This window comes from Nicotiana tabacum, chromosome 3 (genome assembly GCF_000715075.1).
Source record: "Nicotiana tabacum cultivar K326 chromosome 3, ASM71507v2, whole genome shotgun sequence".
Taxonomy (NCBI): Eukaryota; Viridiplantae; Streptophyta; class Magnoliopsida; order Solanales; family Solanaceae; genus Nicotiana; species Nicotiana tabacum.
The window spans coordinates 184,855,005-184,872,252 of NC_134082.1; the positions used below are offsets into that span (position 1 = coordinate 184,855,005).

Here is a 17,248-nt window from a genome sequence, read left to right on the forward strand (position 1 = left end):
TTGAAGTGAAGGGGAATTTTAAAAAAAAATTAAAATAAATACTGCATAGACAACACATGTAACTGAAAGCAAATGTTCAATACTTCAATGTAAAAACTAAAGGGAAAAAAAATCCGTCAGCATTTCGTTGCTATTTAGACGTTGAAACTGTGAAAGAGAGAGGAGGAGGAGGAGGAGGTACCTGGACCAAACTTGTTGCATTGTGAAAGATGAAAAGTGTAGAAAACTTGGAACCCTAGTGGAACACTAGTCGCCTTTTTCTCTTTCTTGCTGCTGGTACTTGTATGTTTTAATAAAAGACCACCTTTTTTTAATTAAATAGGCAGGCGTGGGTAAAGGGTCGCATCACCCTATCTAGTCTGACCTTACTATTTGCAGACAATAAGAAAATCAAAATCAGCACCATCATCTTGACCAAGGAAACAAAACAAGTATCAACAAGTCTATTTCCTTTCAGATTTTCTATTCTCAAAACATAATTACATCATGAAGGTGTCTTAATTACTAAAACCACCTACTAGATAAAACACACTTGAGCCCCTTCTAACCCTGAAAACCCCCTCAAGTTGAACATTATATGCTTATAAAATAATAAATTAATCAACATTTCAATGAATTTCTAGAAAGTGATATTTTTGAATTTCAACTTTTGGCATTATACTTTGCAATAAAGTCTATGCCAAAAGTTTCAAAGTTGGGGTGCCAAACTAGCATTGATCACTCTTTCTCCTCAGCAGCCAGCGCACAAAAAGATTGTCCTTTCCGCCACGCTATTGAAGTCAAGCATCAAACATGTGCCGATTAAAGGACCTAAGATATGGATTTCTTTTAACTCGAAAAGTAAACAGGCTTGAATTCTTTAAACCGGAGGCCGAGCCGAGTCATCTGCCAGCAAACCGGGTTCATCACCTTTTGGCTCTAAGCATTTGAACGACGGCATTTTGACTGCCATTTTCACACTGCGTGATGTGGAGCCCTCTTCAATATGCCTTACTTTTGGTGACTTAATCGATGGACCTCTAGTAAAGAACGGTGGTGCAATCTTGAAAACCCACCGGTCCGACTTTGCTTCCTGGTCGAACCGGTCAATTCTCCCGAAAGACCTCGCACCAATATTGCTTCCCTCTCCGGTTCTGTTCCCTGCTCTAGTGCTACCATATCTTGGTATTGTGACTGCACAACTCTTTGTCCGGTTCAGTAGTGCCCGGCTCATCACCTCTTTCCTAACATTCTCCGGTAATCTGAGAGTGTACCGGTCCAAATTCTCCCCCGGTACCACTAACGCGTGGCCGGTCGAATGTGACCTGAACTTGTTAAACATCCTTGGCCTCTTTATAGAAAAAGACGACAGTGGCGGGTTCGGCACGTTGAAACTTAAAGTTCGATTAGCTTTCGGTTTTACAGTAGAGGTCTCCTCTTGCTGGAGCATACAATTTTCATCACTCTCTACTTGTATTGAAACCTCGTTATTTTGCTGCAAATTCTCTGTCCCTACTTGATCAGGGTTTGGTACCTCAGCGGCTTGAACCGGCGGTTCATCAGGTTGAGGAGTACTAAGGTCAGCTCGGCAAACCGGGCAAGTAACATGAGACTTGAGCCAAGCATCGATACATTCAGGGTGGAAAACGTGATCACACTTTGGGATCAAACGCAGCGTTTCGTCGTCTTCAAACTCGTTCAAACACACAGCACATTCCAAAGCTCCTTTACCGATATGATGATCCTTTACTTCGGCGTAGGTAAAAGTGGGGAAAGTCTCTATGACCAAATTATCGAGTCCACGTGTGGCAGCAGCAGCACTACGGCGGCGCATGGAAAGTGTTTGACGGATGGTGTTACCGTTAGCGGCGCTGCGGTTGCGGATGTAAATTGAGAAAAATGCAATGAAAAACAGTGCAGCTATGAGAACCACTATAATAACGGCCATTGCTGGGCTGACAGTTGGATACCGGAACCGATTGTGCGGTCCAGAAGAAGAATCTGATGGCTGCGCCGCCGCATTTGGCATCATTGGACATGATAATACGAACAGGAGGATCAGGAGATGAATATTGACGAGCCCATCTTGACTTTTAAAGCTAAACATGTCTCATATAATGCAATTCAATGTAAAATTTCCTTCCCTCTGTTTTTCAGTCGGATGGAGAAGGCGATGTAATGAACTTTAGGGAGTTAATATTTTTGGGTTTATATATAAATCCACAGAGAGAGATGGAAAAAAGACTTCTAATTGATGTGGAAAAGTCAGTTGTATTATTTGAACAAGGAAAAGAAAGTTTGACTTTTACGGAGGGGATTACAAGGCAGCTTCTATGAGGAGCGCTTTATAAAGAAGTATTTTCGGTAAGAATTAATTTGTGTTTGATTAATTAATTTGAAAATTGATTCTAAATGTATTTTTCTCAAAATATTTCTTACAAAAGTGCTTTTTGGAAGCTACATTTTTTCTGCTTCCCCTCAAAAATACCTTTTTTTTTTAAAAAAACTTGGTCAAACACTTTAATATTTTGGCCAAAACCGCTTTTGGTCAAAAAAATACTTTGGCGAAACACGCTATAAATTAAACTATAGGTAGAAGAGAAGACTGGCTGCTGAGAATTGAGATGTTCTAGAACTTGCACACTCTTGGTCATAATGAGTGGCTTCCACGTGGGCTTGGAGAATTTTAATAAGGTTGGTAAAGTAGTTTATTAATTCATTGTTTGGATGAAATATATTTGCTTTAAAGTGACTTAACATTAGGGGTGAGGTTCTATTCGATAGTTTATTTTTAGAAAATGTTGTACCAAACTAATTTTTTATTATTCATGGGGTATAATGAAAAATTAATCTTTTCCAAATTATTCCAATTGTTTGATCAGTATTAATTCTAAGTGTGATTCGATTATTTATAAGTATTTTATTTTCAGAAGAAGAAATGATTTATGCACGTTCCCTATATTTTTTGTTAAATTTTAATTGACTCTGTTTAACTTTGTCCACATTAATTATGAGATGTAAGTTTTCTTTACGTGTGTCACACGTGTATTCCATGCTGTAACTATAACTTTCTTAAAATCATATAAATAATCTTAAAATAAGTGTGCGATGAGTTATACAAAATTACAGAGGAGAAAGGCCAGGCTCAAACTGAATATATCAAATATTCAACTTTAACAGTTTGATACTATTTAAAAACATATAGTTTCAATTTGAATATGAGGAATATCAACATGTCTTCATTAGGATGACTAATAGATCATTGTCGATTTCATGGTATATGCCTATAAAAAAGTACTAGTTACAAGATACTTAATAGTTACTAACATAAAAAAATTCAATTTATATGTATAAATTATAAATGCATGTAATTCCAACTTATGAGTCCTTTACAAGAATATTAGTTGATTGTATATATATACAATCAACTAGCTGAAGGTCTATCGAGAACAACATATCTGCCCTTTCAGGAGTAGGGATAAGGTTGCGTACATCTTACCTTCCCCCGACCCCACTTGTGGAAAACTACTGGGTAACAAAAATGTATCACTCTGCTATTACTTATAATTAGAATAACGTCAAAATATAAAACTGTATGAGTGGACCAATAATGCAGAGAAAATTAGGAGATTTACAAGTAGAAAAAGAAATTTTAGCATTATTCCTGACCAAAAAAGAGGAATGGCACAAGGCACCAAATTAGGTAAAGTCAAAGTCCCAGGGGCAACATTTTGCTATAGAATTAGGAAGAATATGATGGCTGTTTAATACTTTTGGATAGATTTCCACCGAATTTTGACAGCACTGTTCATTTCTCAGCCAAGTGAATGATCCACTACGTCTTGATTATGAGCATGCACCACTACTGAAAGATTCCGAACAGCTGCTATGTAATACCATGAATAAGAACAATAGTTGTTGACCAGGTAAAAGAAAAGCATAGATGAACCAAATACTTCTCTCTCAGACAACACATCGAATCAGTTGTTACCAGTTAGAGCTAACTGTAATGATTCTTACACGAAATGATCCATGAGAAATACAAGAATTGATTTTAATTAGATGAGTGGTTCTACATATATAAACAACAAATATATTTAATATGTCATCTAAAATTAACCGCACATAAAGACAAAATTCTGTTCTAGGTTCAACTATCCTTCCAACATCTAATAACAGCCTAGGTGAGATTAATGTGCCCTCGAAAAAATTAGCGAAACTTTCTGAATCTGTTTGCACGCTATCGCTCTAATCATTGACCACCAAATACCTGTAAAAGGTGAAGAGCAAATTCCATCAAAAAGTAAGCAAGTTTTCAGCAAAAGGTGATTCGGGTTTTTTTTGGGGTTAAGGTAGCAAGAGGTGATCGGGGTAGAAAGGTGGGAAGGGGACTTACTCCGGCCAAAATGTCCTTAGACAGCCTTGGCTTGATTTTCCCAGCTTCATCTGCCACAGGTTTTTTCTGTGGAAACTGCCGTATCACCTTTGGCTCAAACTGTTCACTTGGGAGATTAGAAATTTCCCCAGATTCTTGTTGGACCTTTTGCCTCTGAAAAGATGCATAGTTGAAAGTATAGGATCATATTACTCAACCATGAAAGACAAACAGCATAAGGTACATAAAACTGAGTGGTCGAATACCTATGCTAAAACAGAGCACAAGCCTATAAGTAAATTACTGAATACTATTCGGAGCGTGGAGAAGATGGTAACAGTTGCTTCTCCATTCCCTCTCTTTTTCGCCCACTAATACATATCCTTATTATCTTTTGTTTTGACAAAAGAAACTTCTAAAGACCTAGTGATATCTTAGCGATCTGCACTATAAGCTGTTGATGAAAACCTTACAGAACAAAAGGACCGAAAAAGGTATAGAAAAATGGACCCACAGCGTGATTGCCTCAAGTTCTAGCAACTATTTTAACTTTAAAGTTAAACATACAATGAAAACATTAAGAATGAAACTCAAGAGGAAGGCAGACTGAGATGATAAATACGAAATTCAATCAAGGGAGTTCAAAACCCCACTCCAAATGAATTCATTAAAATGACTCACTGACCTTCTTTATTCGTTCTTCAATAGAACTTAAAGCACGGGACTTATCAACTTGTGTAAGGTAGAAATCACGCTCCCTTGTAGCAGCAGAAAGCTCCAAAGCTAGTTTCTGCTCATGAACTGCATGCCTTTTTGCTGCAAAAATATTTGAAATACATCAGCTAAGTTGTGAAAAGAGATTAAAGGATGCAGCATTACCAAATAAATTAAAAACAGCATCATACCAATTTCATCAGTAATATCATCCCATTTGATTTTAGACAAGTACTTGATATTCCAAATGTCATAATAGAATGCTGATCTCTTCCTTCCACCTATAGGAGCAGAAAATTTGGCAGTAAAGAAAATAACATTTTATGGCCACTGAAAATACAAGAAAAGCAGAAGTTGAAAGCTGATATGAAGAACATAAACAAGGATAATGTTAAGACAAATGGAAAAAGCAGCAAATCCACATTAGTATACTTGTAATAGAAGGCAATCTTTTGGCCACCGTATGATTAATTGGTGTTTCCCCTCAGAAATGTGTAAAAAACAAGCACACGTAACGAGTCAATACTCAGAAAGAAATAATGCAAAACTTCCTCCAACATTCACGATGTTACCCTATGGACCAAACGAAAAGAATCAAGATATCGTGTTATCGTACCTATTTGTTGACCATTTAACATATTTGCAACCCCCTTGGCAACACTCTTTTTCATAAATTCAACCCACCTACATATATAGATGATAGTTTAATGACTTTCGGTAATAAATACATAATCTTGCAGATGCAAGATGCAGTATTCATCATTTTAATGAAGGATAAATAAGAGATAAGCTGATATCTTAATCAAATAAACCTCAATATGAAGAATACCCTTCTGAAAATGCTTGCCCTCGGAATCCACCTGCCCGTTTCCGATTCATTTGAGCAGCAGCAGCTGGAAGCAAGGTAAATTAATATGGACAACTAAGCAGAGGGAAGGGGAAAACTGCTGCATAATGAAGCATTTAACCAATAATGAAGATATTAGAGCATAAACAAGGAACTCAACCAACCTTCAGGTACAAGATAAATCCTCTGAATTTCTCCAAACTGAGAAAGAACCTGACGAAGTTTCACGTGGTCCATACGAGGCGGTACTCTACGCACGTGACAAACTCCACGCTTTTCACCCTTCACAGCTTCTTTAAGTGACTTTTTCTTCTTTTTAACTTTTCGTACTTCTGTTTTAGCTTCATCTTCCCTCTGATCGTCTGCACATGCTGGACTTGTTTTTTCAACCTCCAATTCTTCTTCACCCATTTACTGACAAATGACACCACGGCAGGGGGAAAATATGGTTTGAGTAACAGATAAACTTTCTGCTACATCGACAAAGCTACAAGTATAATTCCAATGTATTCAAGAGGCATACCAGCAGGTTAGTAGATTACCCCACCACCACCACCACCACCTTAAGGACAGCTACAAGAGATTGACAACCACATTCATTTAGTAATAATAGAATTCAGCAAATACTCTGTAGCTCAGAAGACAAAATGAACAACAGATTTCAAAAATAATAGGAATGTTACTCCACTAATATCTAACTATTTATGTACTTAAAAAAAAAAAGACAATATCCAACTATCATAAGTATTTTTAGGTTATCTATTGAAGCTAGGGATGAACATTCGGTTAATTTGACTCAGTTTTGAAATGTTCAGAACTGAGCCTGCTTTCGGTTTGGTAAAAATGAAAAACGAAACCAAACTGAAATTAACTCAATTCAGTTTGGTTCTATGAAATTCGGTTCAGCCGTCAAATCCCAGGGCTCAACACTGGACAAGCGGTGGAAACTGCCAAGCTGGAGTACGGTAGGGGCTGTGTTTTGGATAGCATGCGGCGACAAATAGCGACGAGAGAACGCTTCACTGAGGCGAGAGGCGTGCAGCGAAGCGCTCGCCTTTTTTATGTGAAACGACAATTTATATAAAAAAATAAAATATTATATACATATAACTAAAAACTCAATAACAGAACTATATTAATAAATATATCAATTCAAAAATTAAAGACTCAATAGATAGTCATAGCAGATTCATAAACTAAAGTCTAATAGTCTAAAACAAGCAACATCTATTCTTCTTCAAGATTTTCAAATTCTACAACTTCATGAATGTAGCATTAAATTGGCTATTATCTTCTTCATCCTCAGAGTCTTCATCAATTAGGGATCGGCTTGAACTTGCTACTCCCTTTCCCTTGTAACTTGAACTTGAAGAACTCCCCCTAAGACCATAGATATTCTCCTCAACTCCTGCCACCATAGAAACAGTACCCCAATCAAGATCATCTCCTACATACACTTGTTCATCTTCATAATTTTGGGGGGCTCCAGTTAACCATTCATTTGCCTCGCCAATGTTGTCCAACAAAATTGGATCAATGGTATCGCAAGCTTCATAACGTCGCCTCGATGTTTGATAATGAAGTTCCAAATGGACACAGGGAAAATGACCCAAACAAAGAAACGGGCCTTGTGATCTTTCTAGCAAAAGAAACTAAGGCCAGATAAGATATTTTTTAGAATGAGCCAGGTGAGACTTTTACAGAAACATGTATATTGTTAGACCAGCAATTATTACCTCTTTTGTGGCAATGTGATTGGGTGGATGGATGATATCAGTTCAGGATTTGTAACTTATAAATGTGATAGATAGAAATCAAAGAGAAAGCAAGTAAGGGTTCTTTTCTTTTTCATGGTAGAAATATCTATGGTTTCCCTGAAGACTCCACTCGGCAACACAATTTGAAAGGCCCAAAATGGAAATCCAAACCGTCAGCAACTCAGCAGCAAATGGTGGAAGACAGCCTAGCCTTGTTATTATGGATTTTGGTACTTTTGATTTTGTAGGCTGAGCAGTGACTATGACCAACGGGCTAAGGATAGTTGGGTTAACATGTAATTAGGTCATGAATGCGCTAAAGCTAAGGTTCATTGTGTAAATTCTTAATTTCAGTTTTCGGTTAACCAAAAATTTCTAGTTCGAAAAACTGAAAGGCACCCACGATTTACAACATGTTTATTTTATTACTATTTGAAATTATGGTCGAGTCAAGTGAAACGCTCACTCGAATTGGGATTTACGTATCATGACTATACCACGGGAACCACACCCATAGTCACGATGATTTATTTAAGCGCGCCTAAAGCAAGCTACGATATTCATCAATTGATTACTTTTCTAAGTTCAAGATCGTGTGTTAAAGTTGAGAGTTATGAAGCCATGTATTGGGTTGGAATAAGTGCTGGCAGCTCAATATTCATCAACTAGTAGCCTAAACTCATACCCAATTGAACCAAACACCCAGTTGTTTTTTAGTTCTCAAACTCATGTCCAAAGTACTCAAAGAAGCTTGCATTAATTACAGACCAAAGACCTCATCAATATCTGTATTTCAACACTATTTGAACATAAATCAAAGAAGAATTGATCTAATTACATGATTGTTCCCACAAAACTTAAATCACACATGGTAAACAGTGAAATAGGAGGTATTATCCTACTAACTACACAATCCGTAACAAATTGAATAGGTATATCAAATATTCAAATATGTTCAGTCCATAACTAATCAACACAGCCAAAATCTGAGTAAACAATCACAAACTCAATATGAGTAATCCAGAATTTAATCCATAGACTCAAGTAGAGAAAAATAGGTGAGAATTTACATACCTAAAAGCGGTAAAACTGCACTAAAAGACCAAGCAAGGTCTGGAAATAGAAGCCGAAATTCAAGCTTCCAGCAGAGGACAACAGCAACACGGTTTCTTCAGCAAAACTAGAAAAATCGACACCAAATGCTAGCGAAATGTGCTTCTCCGTTCTCTAAATGTGTGTGTGTTTAAAAATGTGAGTGGGGAAAGAAAGTGAAGAAGGAGAGGTGGCGGCTAAGGTTGGGTCTTCCTCAGAGCGAGGGGAACTAAGGAACGGCTGCTAAGGTTCTAAAAGGGGAGGTAGGGTTCTGTCCCTCTAGAAAAAAAAACGGGCGTTTAGGGAAATGGGGAAAGGAAAACGAAGTAGTTTTGCCACTATACTACGCGGTTTTGTTGCTCAGGCCTTATAGGCATTTCGGGGGCGTTTGCACCTATACCTATTTTTTTGTTCACGTTTTAACTTATATCTGCTTGGGAAAAAAATTACAAGCGTACCCACTTTTCGCATAATTCAAGCATATGGGCCTTAAGTAGCAAAAAAATTTACCTAAAGTGCAGCAAAACTTCAGATATTTTTGCATGAAGTTTGACCTGTCTTGCAAAGGCAATCATGCATACTTCAGTTCAATAAAACAACAGCATGTGTTGGCTGAAGTTTTTGTATGTAATTGTTGAACTTAAGCATTCTAGTAGTTGAAGCTTTGTTCTGTATTTGCTGAACTTTAGCATGTTTTAGCTGAAGCTTTTGATTGTAATTGCTGAACTTCAGCATTCCAGTAGCTGGAGTTTTATTCTGTATTTGCTGAACTTCAGCATATTTTAGTTGAAGCTTTGTTATGTTTGTGATGAACTTCAGGGCTGAAGTTTATTTTGTATTTGTTGAACTTCAGCATTCTAGGAGCTGAAGTTTTTGAATCTGGCTATTTTTGAATTTCTCCCAAATTTTTATCTTCAATGTTTACAAATTATCCATTGTTGTTAATTTTTTCTTGATTTTTTAAGAAACTATTTTTTTTTTCAAATTTTCGAGTTACGGCCATCCAACTGAATAAATAATACAATCAGCCAGAACAAAAAAAAAAAGTGTTATGAAACAATAAAAGAAGAAGAAGAGTATTGCAGAGAAAAGTAGGGAGAGAGAATTCTTATTGATTTTGGGATGAATTACAATGGAATAAAACCCTCTATTTATAGGGAAAGGGTGACTTAGCCACCAAGTAATGAACCTAGAATCTCTCTAAAAATAGACATTCACCATAAATATAACTCTATTTATAACACTCTCCCTTGAATATCTATTCAATAGATAATGTGTCTCGTTAAAATCTTAACTAAAATAAAACCCAATGGGAAAAAAATTCTAGAAAAGGAAAAAGAGTACACATATCTAACAATACGCTTTTTGGTTGCCTCGTTAAAAATCTTGCAAGGAAAACCCAGCGGGACAAAACTTTGTAAGGGAAAAAGAATACAACGCGTATTAACTCCCCCTAATGAGAGCATTAATTCACATCTTTAAGCATTTGCATTCCAATCTTGTGCACTATCTTCAAACGATCTTTGTTAGAAACTTGATAAATAAATCAGCCATATTAACTTGAATGAATATATTGCATCCTGAAACCATCATTCTTGATAGAGATGTAATGTCTTCATAAACTTTCGTAGAATGACCTTTTCAATATCTCCATAGAGGTATTCTCGCTATCACATTATCATGCTTATAGTTATAGCAAAATACATGTGTGCACAAATTACACTTATCATACGGTACTTGGGGACCAAGAATTGTATATGCTTCAAGCGATTTAAATCCTTCAAGGATTGTCATATAAGTTAAGTCATATAAGCCATATAATAGACTTTAGATGCATATCAAATTTTTATGTCATGCTAGACATATAAGATATCGAAAACTGATTGCACATACCATTGACTTTATACTTTCAAGTATTTGAACAACATAGACAAAATTATATGTCTTTCATATGGAATCAATTCTACTTGAATTATGTCTCTTCCATTTGGCCAATACTTTTGTGTCTATATTCGATAGACTTAAGATCCTCATCTATACTTAGCGCTATGATAGATGTCGTCGATAAACATTTTATGTCGGTTCCAATATGTTTCATAAAGACATAACATAGAGATCTCTTCATTCATATATTCAGGTACCTGAATCTCTCATGAGACTTTATAAAGTGTTATGTCATGTGATCTTCTAGATCACTTGCCTCCCTTATTATGATCATTTTGATCATTTGTTCATCTTCTTAATCAAGAGGTTTATTTGAAACCGATTTGTCTATATGGTTTAAGCGTACCATAGACTTTGTCCTTCTAGGACTTAATAGGAGCATTTGCAATGAGAATATAGTTACTTTCTTTGGGTCAGCAAATGCGTCTAGCATACTTTGCAATATATTGCAGATGAATTATCTTTTTATGAACTTCAAGTTTATATTATCGTATTTGAGGATCTAGATATACAAATGATAATTCATTCCACATAACTTTTTCTCAACTATTTATCGTCTCTCCCCCCTCATGTTGGAAAAACTAACTTGTTTTCCTCAACTCTGAAAATTCATCTTTGTGTGTTATGGTGCTAATCAAAATACACACTGCACATTAATAATAATACGATGAAATTATTTGGTTTCTGACCCAGAAGCACTTGTGATGGGAGAATGTAATATACTTTCGTATATAACCTATATCAAACTGATATAGATAACTTTGTTCTCATAAGCAATAGTTTAGCTATTAAGTGGAGGCACTCAATAAATTATTTTGCTAAACCAACTGTGATGTAACTCAATTTATCAAGATAAACTATCTTGGATAGAAAAGCTGGAAATTATGCTCTAAATTAAATTATTGAGCAAATTACCTTGCAAACACTAAGTTGCAGGTTAAAAATAATCGCACATGTAACCATCTCATAGATGCATCTTATGTGGTATACATGGCAGGTGAATGAGCCCATATTCACCTTTGATATTTCCAGCATTCATGGGATTCAATCCCAATTTTAGTTGGTCAATTTAATTAATGAGAACATGCAATATAAGAGAATTCGTAAAGAACTTTCTAGTTCTTTAATATTTATCCATGTGAATTCTCTTTTATTTTTGCACATCATGGCTAAATCAATTATGCCAACTGGATAAATTATCAAAATTGATAAACTTCAGGTTTACACCATGATGCGTGCAATTATCAATAAACTTCAAGTTTATTATAATATGGGTTTTTATATCAATAAACTTCTACTTTATTGTTGCATCCTTTTATTTATGCAGTACAAATTGGAGAATAAAGCGGGTAGCTCCTCACATATATATTACCCCGTTACAAGTTGTAGTAATAGAAGATATTAAATCTTTCCTTTATTTATAGTCTCAATATAATCGATCGCTTTCGCGTATACTTTGGAAACTGAATAAGTTTCTTTGAGACTTACTACAACACAATAAATTGACATGACAATCAATTGTATTCCTTCAAAATAATAATAATTGGCTCTTCCAAAACTCTCAATTAATTTGGTGCTACCACATATTCATCAACATCCCTATGGTGGATATCTCTTTTAAAGAGAAAGTTATACCATTATGGTTATGGTCAAAATTATATGCAAAATCTGTTTCTTGCATTACCGTTGTCTTTAAATAATCACATTGCCAGAATATTTTGGCGTACAGTAGGTACGTCACCAATGACCATTCCTGCCATAATAATGACATTATTTTCTTATATCATCTCAAACCTTCTTCTAGAGGTGAGTATGATATATTCACTACCACTAGCACATTCATATTCTTCCAAGAATGAATATGTATTCATAAATAAGATGTTGTCACATTCACATCATGAATGGACCATAATCATCTATATGTACTTTATAAAATCTCATGTCAAATCGATGACAAACATTACTTTCACAGAGTGAAGGATTATTTTGAGAATCCTTATTATTCTCATTACTCAATGATGACGATTATAATTTATTCGTCTATTGCTACGTCCACATCCATTGATACATTCATAATAGTAATTTTGTCTTCTTTCAGACTTATCACATATTGCTATCACATTCTCTTAAGGGAACGAGAATGGAGCAAATTCAATAGGACGGGTTTTCAATTCCTTGCCCACAATCATACATGGATTTGATCATGGCAAGGCATAGAAATTTTACCACTTTGGGTGGTTATAATTTCTTTCAAACTCCATTAGAGTTGCAATCAAACTTTATCGTTTTTGCCTGTATTTAAAATCAAATTATAGAATGTCAAGAATTTGAAATAGAAAAGTAAAATACTTGCCTTAAATTCAGGATTTAATCATGAAGGAAGTTCATAGAACAATTAACAATCATTATGCTCAATCCCAAAACTTCTACTCAATTGGTCAGAGTCTCGTGCTGATAACGTGTTATGAAACAATAAAAGAAGAAGAAGAGTATTGCAGAGAAAGTAGGGAGAGAGAATTATTATTGATTTTGGGATGAATTACAATGAAATAAAACCCTCTATTTATAGGGAGAGGGTGACTTAGCCACCAAGTAATGAATCATAGAATCTCTCTGAATATAGACATTCATCATAAATATAATTCTATTTATAACAAAAAGGATACTTTCTAGCAACAAGTGAAAAAAAAATGAATAGCATAATCCTCACATAAAACTTGCTACCACGAGAAGAACTAATTAAAAGATAGAAGAATAAAGCTAAAAAGATGATAAATAAGAACTTATTTGATAATATTAAGCAGTGGAAGCAAACAAGATGAAGAATCTTAAGAGTGGATCCAAAGCTCTAAATATGAATTCTAACTGTACGTAGCTGGATCAATCCAAGTTCCAAATATTTAGCTGTACGTAGTTATAATTTTGTTCAATAAGAATTTTATTTCTAGAGGGTAATATAATTAATTTTACATTAGACATAATTTTTATTTAATTAATTTAAAATATTTAAAATTTTATACTTAACTAAAGTTTGGACTAATATTAAGTGTTTGTTCATGTAAGAATTCTAATATTTGGGGGGCGGAGGGGAGGGGATAGGAAAAAATCGATTATCATATAGTATTAAAGTCAAATTGGAAACATGCAAACCTATAGCAATAAGGATGAACTAGTAGTGGACAAATATATTCTAAATGCAAACTTTTAGCAATAAGAATAAATTAGTAGAAGACAAATGTAATCTATATAAGTTGTCATTAATTTTTTTTTTCTTTTTCTATTCATTTTATTATAAAAGATTAACGCAACATTAGTTATTCGTATACATTATATTGTCACTTGTCAATATTTTTCTATAAGTTAAAGGGTCAATCTCTTCGTTCACAAACCTTCACAAACCAAAAGATTTAATTTTTAATTTTATTATTTTGACAAATCATTGAAGAATTATGATAAAAAGTATGTTTGTGTTACTTGTTCGTTTACCGTATTAAATTGCAAAATAACAATAATTTCATAAGATATTCACAAGCATATGAGGATTTATATGGGGTATGATTACTTCTTTTTTTTATTGACGTAGCTAAATAGATCAACATCATGACTTTCAAAAACTTACACTTTCTTATTTAATTTATTATTTTATAAAAAAACTTAAACATAGTGTTTTAATACTAATATTTATGCAAGTTTTTAAAATTATATATTTATTAAAATAGGGTATACGCTAAAACTAGTATTATTTATAACAACATAGTAATTTTTGCAAATTTAGACTTCCCAACTCAGACTTTTATACAGAAACTTGAAACTTGTTTTTAATTTATCCTTTTATTGGGAACGTGCATAGAAATAGATTTTATGTTGCAGCATGAACCTTGAAGGACTTAGAGAAAAGTTAAATGAATTTAATGTAATCATTTTAAGAAGTAACTTTTGATAGATGTCAACGAGATTAACAGTTCCGCAAATCAATTAAGAACAAAAACCATTTATCTTCTTAATATAAATACTTTTGCAGTACTTTCTTATGCGAAACTAGACGTATAATAAACCAACTCACTCCTAAGACATTGGCACTACACAGACCACGTCCCACAGCTTGGTGTTTATAAAATAGACAGATTTACAAGTGGTCATTCAAAAATAGCCACAGTTTTAAAAGTAATCGACATTTAGTCACTTTTTATGTAAAGATAAATCTGAACGTTCAAAATTATTATACTGGAGTTCCAGTATATTATGTTGGAATTCCAGTATAATATACTGGAGTTCCAATATAATATTCCGGTCCAACATAATATACTGGAACTTTCAGCGTGTTGGAGTTTCAGCATAATATGCTGGAAGTTCACACACAGGTGCATCGATCTCCAGTATATTATGCTGGAACTTTCCGTGTTGCAGCAAAATATTGGCTATTTTTCAATGACTTTGCAAACACGGGCTATTTTTGTATGACCGGTCCAAAAACTGGTTAGCTCGTGCTATTAAAGTATGACTAGCAGGTTGCAAATAAATACCATTACCTAGGTAACAATGTCAATTAATCTGGTCGAGCCGGGTACATGAGCAAATGGCCTAAATTATGGAATAACAGGCTTTGAAAGTATTAAACTTACTTTACGTTTAAGCAAATAAACAATGTTCGGTCTATCTTAAACGGTGAATTCCCTATTTAAAATCCACGCCGGAGAACAAACTCAGCAGTTGGGATATTGTAAAGTTCTTCTTCGGACATGCCCATCATGGATCTTACTGGAATGTCACTAGGTGCTTCAACTGCTGACCAACCCTTGGACTGCTCAACTAGCTCAAGAATCTTCGCCAAAAAATAACAAAGTTAATACACATGGATGACTACTTCATCAGTGACAGGTTCCTTATTCTTGTAAGCAGCTATAAGTCCAGCATAGCAGAATTTATTAAGACCAATACCAGCAGCAGTCATGTCCCTAACAATTGCAAAGTTGGAAGGGCAGCCAATCAGATGCCAGAGGAAACGAAGATTACGAATCCAACAGAAAAATAAACCACGTAACACCATGGTTTGGAAAGATTGGATGAAACTTGACACTGAAACATCAACAAGGAGAGCAGAGAAGTTTTGACGCTGCAGGAAACTTTATGGTTCTGCATCCAGTAGCTTCCTATAGCATATTTATCAAAAACTGTTTTCACTAATAAGCAGATTCTTTCAGTTAAATGAACTCTAATCGTATCAACATGTTACTATCCAGACTATACACTAATAATTTGCTGTATTCCAGACTATCCACTACATGATGGACCTAATCGTACAACTAACTAAACAGATATCAAGATATGTCCATTTTTGTCATCTGGGAAAGATCTTCTCAAATCATCCCAAGCCTCAATACTCCAAACATCATCCAAGACAACAAGAAAACGCTTAAATTTCAAGCTTTTGTACAGCTGATCGGCTAATTCATCATTGGTTTTTGTGTAGGCATCAGAGAGATCAGTGATATGGCGCAAAATGCCTAATAGCATTTCCCTAACCTGATACTGTTGGGAAGACAGTAATCCAAGCATGGATATCAAAACGATTCACCAAGCAAGGATCATTATAAGAGGCTCTGGCAAGAGCAGTTTTGCCTATTTCACCCATACCTACTATTGGGACAATATTGAGTTCAGGTGACAATCTAAAGAGTCGACATCTGATTCTTTCCAAGTGATCATTGAAGTCCCAAAATCTGTTTTCTTGATGTGAAGCTTGTTCTGATGAATTACCAAGTAAGGACTCCCCTGCTTGGAAATCTTTGGTGCCATGAGCAAACGGATTAATGGTCTTCAGTTTCTTGTTTACAGACGAAATTTCTCTGAGTAATTCTTGCAATCCATATACTGATATCATATGAGCATTTCCTTCATTCTCACCACTTCTATTAATATGACTTGTGCATAGACATAACTCAATAGCATATTCGGCTTTATAAGCCACATCTCTTATCAGCCTCTCCCAAATTCTCATCTCGGGTTTTGTTGCTGAAGGTAGTTGAATAAAAGCCTGCAAAGAACTAACCTCACTATAGAGAGCTTCAAATGTTGCTCTCTTTTCAGGAAATAGACATGAATCTTGATTCAGCAGCTTCTCCAATGTCTGCGTAACCGAATTTAGAGAAGCATAGATCATCCTTTCCTCCCCTTAATAATCCTCTGGTTAACTGGGAAATTTCCTGTTGTTACCTCAATTAGGCCTACAAATACTCAACAAGACAATAACAATCAAACGGGAACTTAAACAAAAATGAAAAGAAAAGCTGCACAAAACTATGAAAGAAATGAACATTGCAGAATACCTGGAAATGAAAAAGGGGCGATCTTGCTGGCGTTCCACAGTTCAACAAATTTCAAGGTTTTTATTCCATAGAGAACAGTTGGGGTTGGCTTTATAACAGTCAACTTGATCATTGCTATACCCACTGGGATTAAAATAAAAAGGAACTTCTTTTATCTTAATCAAACTACAACTACTCGGAAAATTATATCTTGGAATGAAGAGCTAGAGCTACT

At 35.0% G+C, this 17,248-nt stretch overlaps 3 protein-coding genes across 3 annotated transcripts; all 3 read right to left on the reverse strand.

Moving 5' to 3' along the window:
- Nucleotides 1-432: 432 nt before the first annotated feature.
- LOC107761368 (E3 ubiquitin-protein ligase ATL31-like) lies at nt 433-2,281 on the reverse strand. The gene has a single exon (XM_016579595.2). The coding sequence runs from the start codon at nt 2,084-2,086 to the stop codon at nt 860-862; it is 1,227 nt and encodes a 408-aa protein (XP_016435081.2). The 5' UTR covers nt 2,087-2,281; the 3' UTR covers nt 433-859.
- Nucleotides 2,282-3,921: 1,640 nt separating this feature from the next.
- LOC107761366 (pre-rRNA-processing protein ESF2) lies at nt 3,922-9,099 on the reverse strand. Its single transcript, XM_016579594.2, has 8 exons — nt 8,747-9,099; nt 6,080-6,329; nt 5,898-5,961; nt 5,685-5,752; nt 5,260-5,349; nt 5,040-5,170; nt 4,376-4,528; nt 3,922-4,249 (listed from the first exon to the last, which is right to left on the reverse strand). Exons 2-8 carry the CDS (start codon nt 6,324-6,326, stop codon nt 4,232-4,234), a joined length of 771 nt encoding a protein of 256 aa, XP_016435080.2. The 5' UTR covers nt 6,327-6,329; nt 8,747-9,099; the 3' UTR covers nt 3,922-4,231.
- Nucleotides 9,100-16,226: 7,127 nt separating this feature from the next.
- On the reverse strand, nt 16,227-17,146 carry LOC142178426 (putative disease resistance protein At1g59620). The gene is made up of 3 exons (XM_075247831.1): nt 17,035-17,146; nt 16,922-16,932; nt 16,227-16,835 (listed from the first exon to the last, which is right to left on the reverse strand). The coding sequence occupies exons 1-3, from the start codon at nt 17,144-17,146 to the stop codon at nt 16,227-16,229; spliced, it is 732 nt and encodes a 243-aa protein (XP_075103932.1).
- Nucleotides 17,147-17,248: the final 102 nt, after the last annotated feature.

Bases quoted from the DNA above. Each gene is read 5' to 3' on its own strand.
- LOC107761368 (XM_016579595.2), bottom strand. From the start codon at position 2,086: ATGTTTAGCTTTAAAAGTCAAGATGGGCTCGTCAATATTCATCTCCTG.
- LOC107761366 (XM_016579594.2), bottom strand. From the start codon at position 6,326: ATGGGTGAAGAAGAATTGGAGGTTGAAAAAACAAGTCCAGCATGTGCA. The intron at 5,962-6,079 runs GTTGGTTGAGTT...CCTTGCTTCCAG, and splicing joins GATTTATCTTGTACCTGAAG to CTGCTGCTGCTCAAATGAAT. The intron at 5,350-5,684 runs GTACGATAACAC...CTGCTCCTATAG, and splicing joins GTTAAATGGTCAACAAATAG to GTGGAAGGAAGAGATCAGCA.
- LOC142178426 (XM_075247831.1), bottom strand. From the start codon at position 17,146: ATGATCAAGTTGACTGTTATAAAGCCAACCCCAACTGTTCTCTATGGA.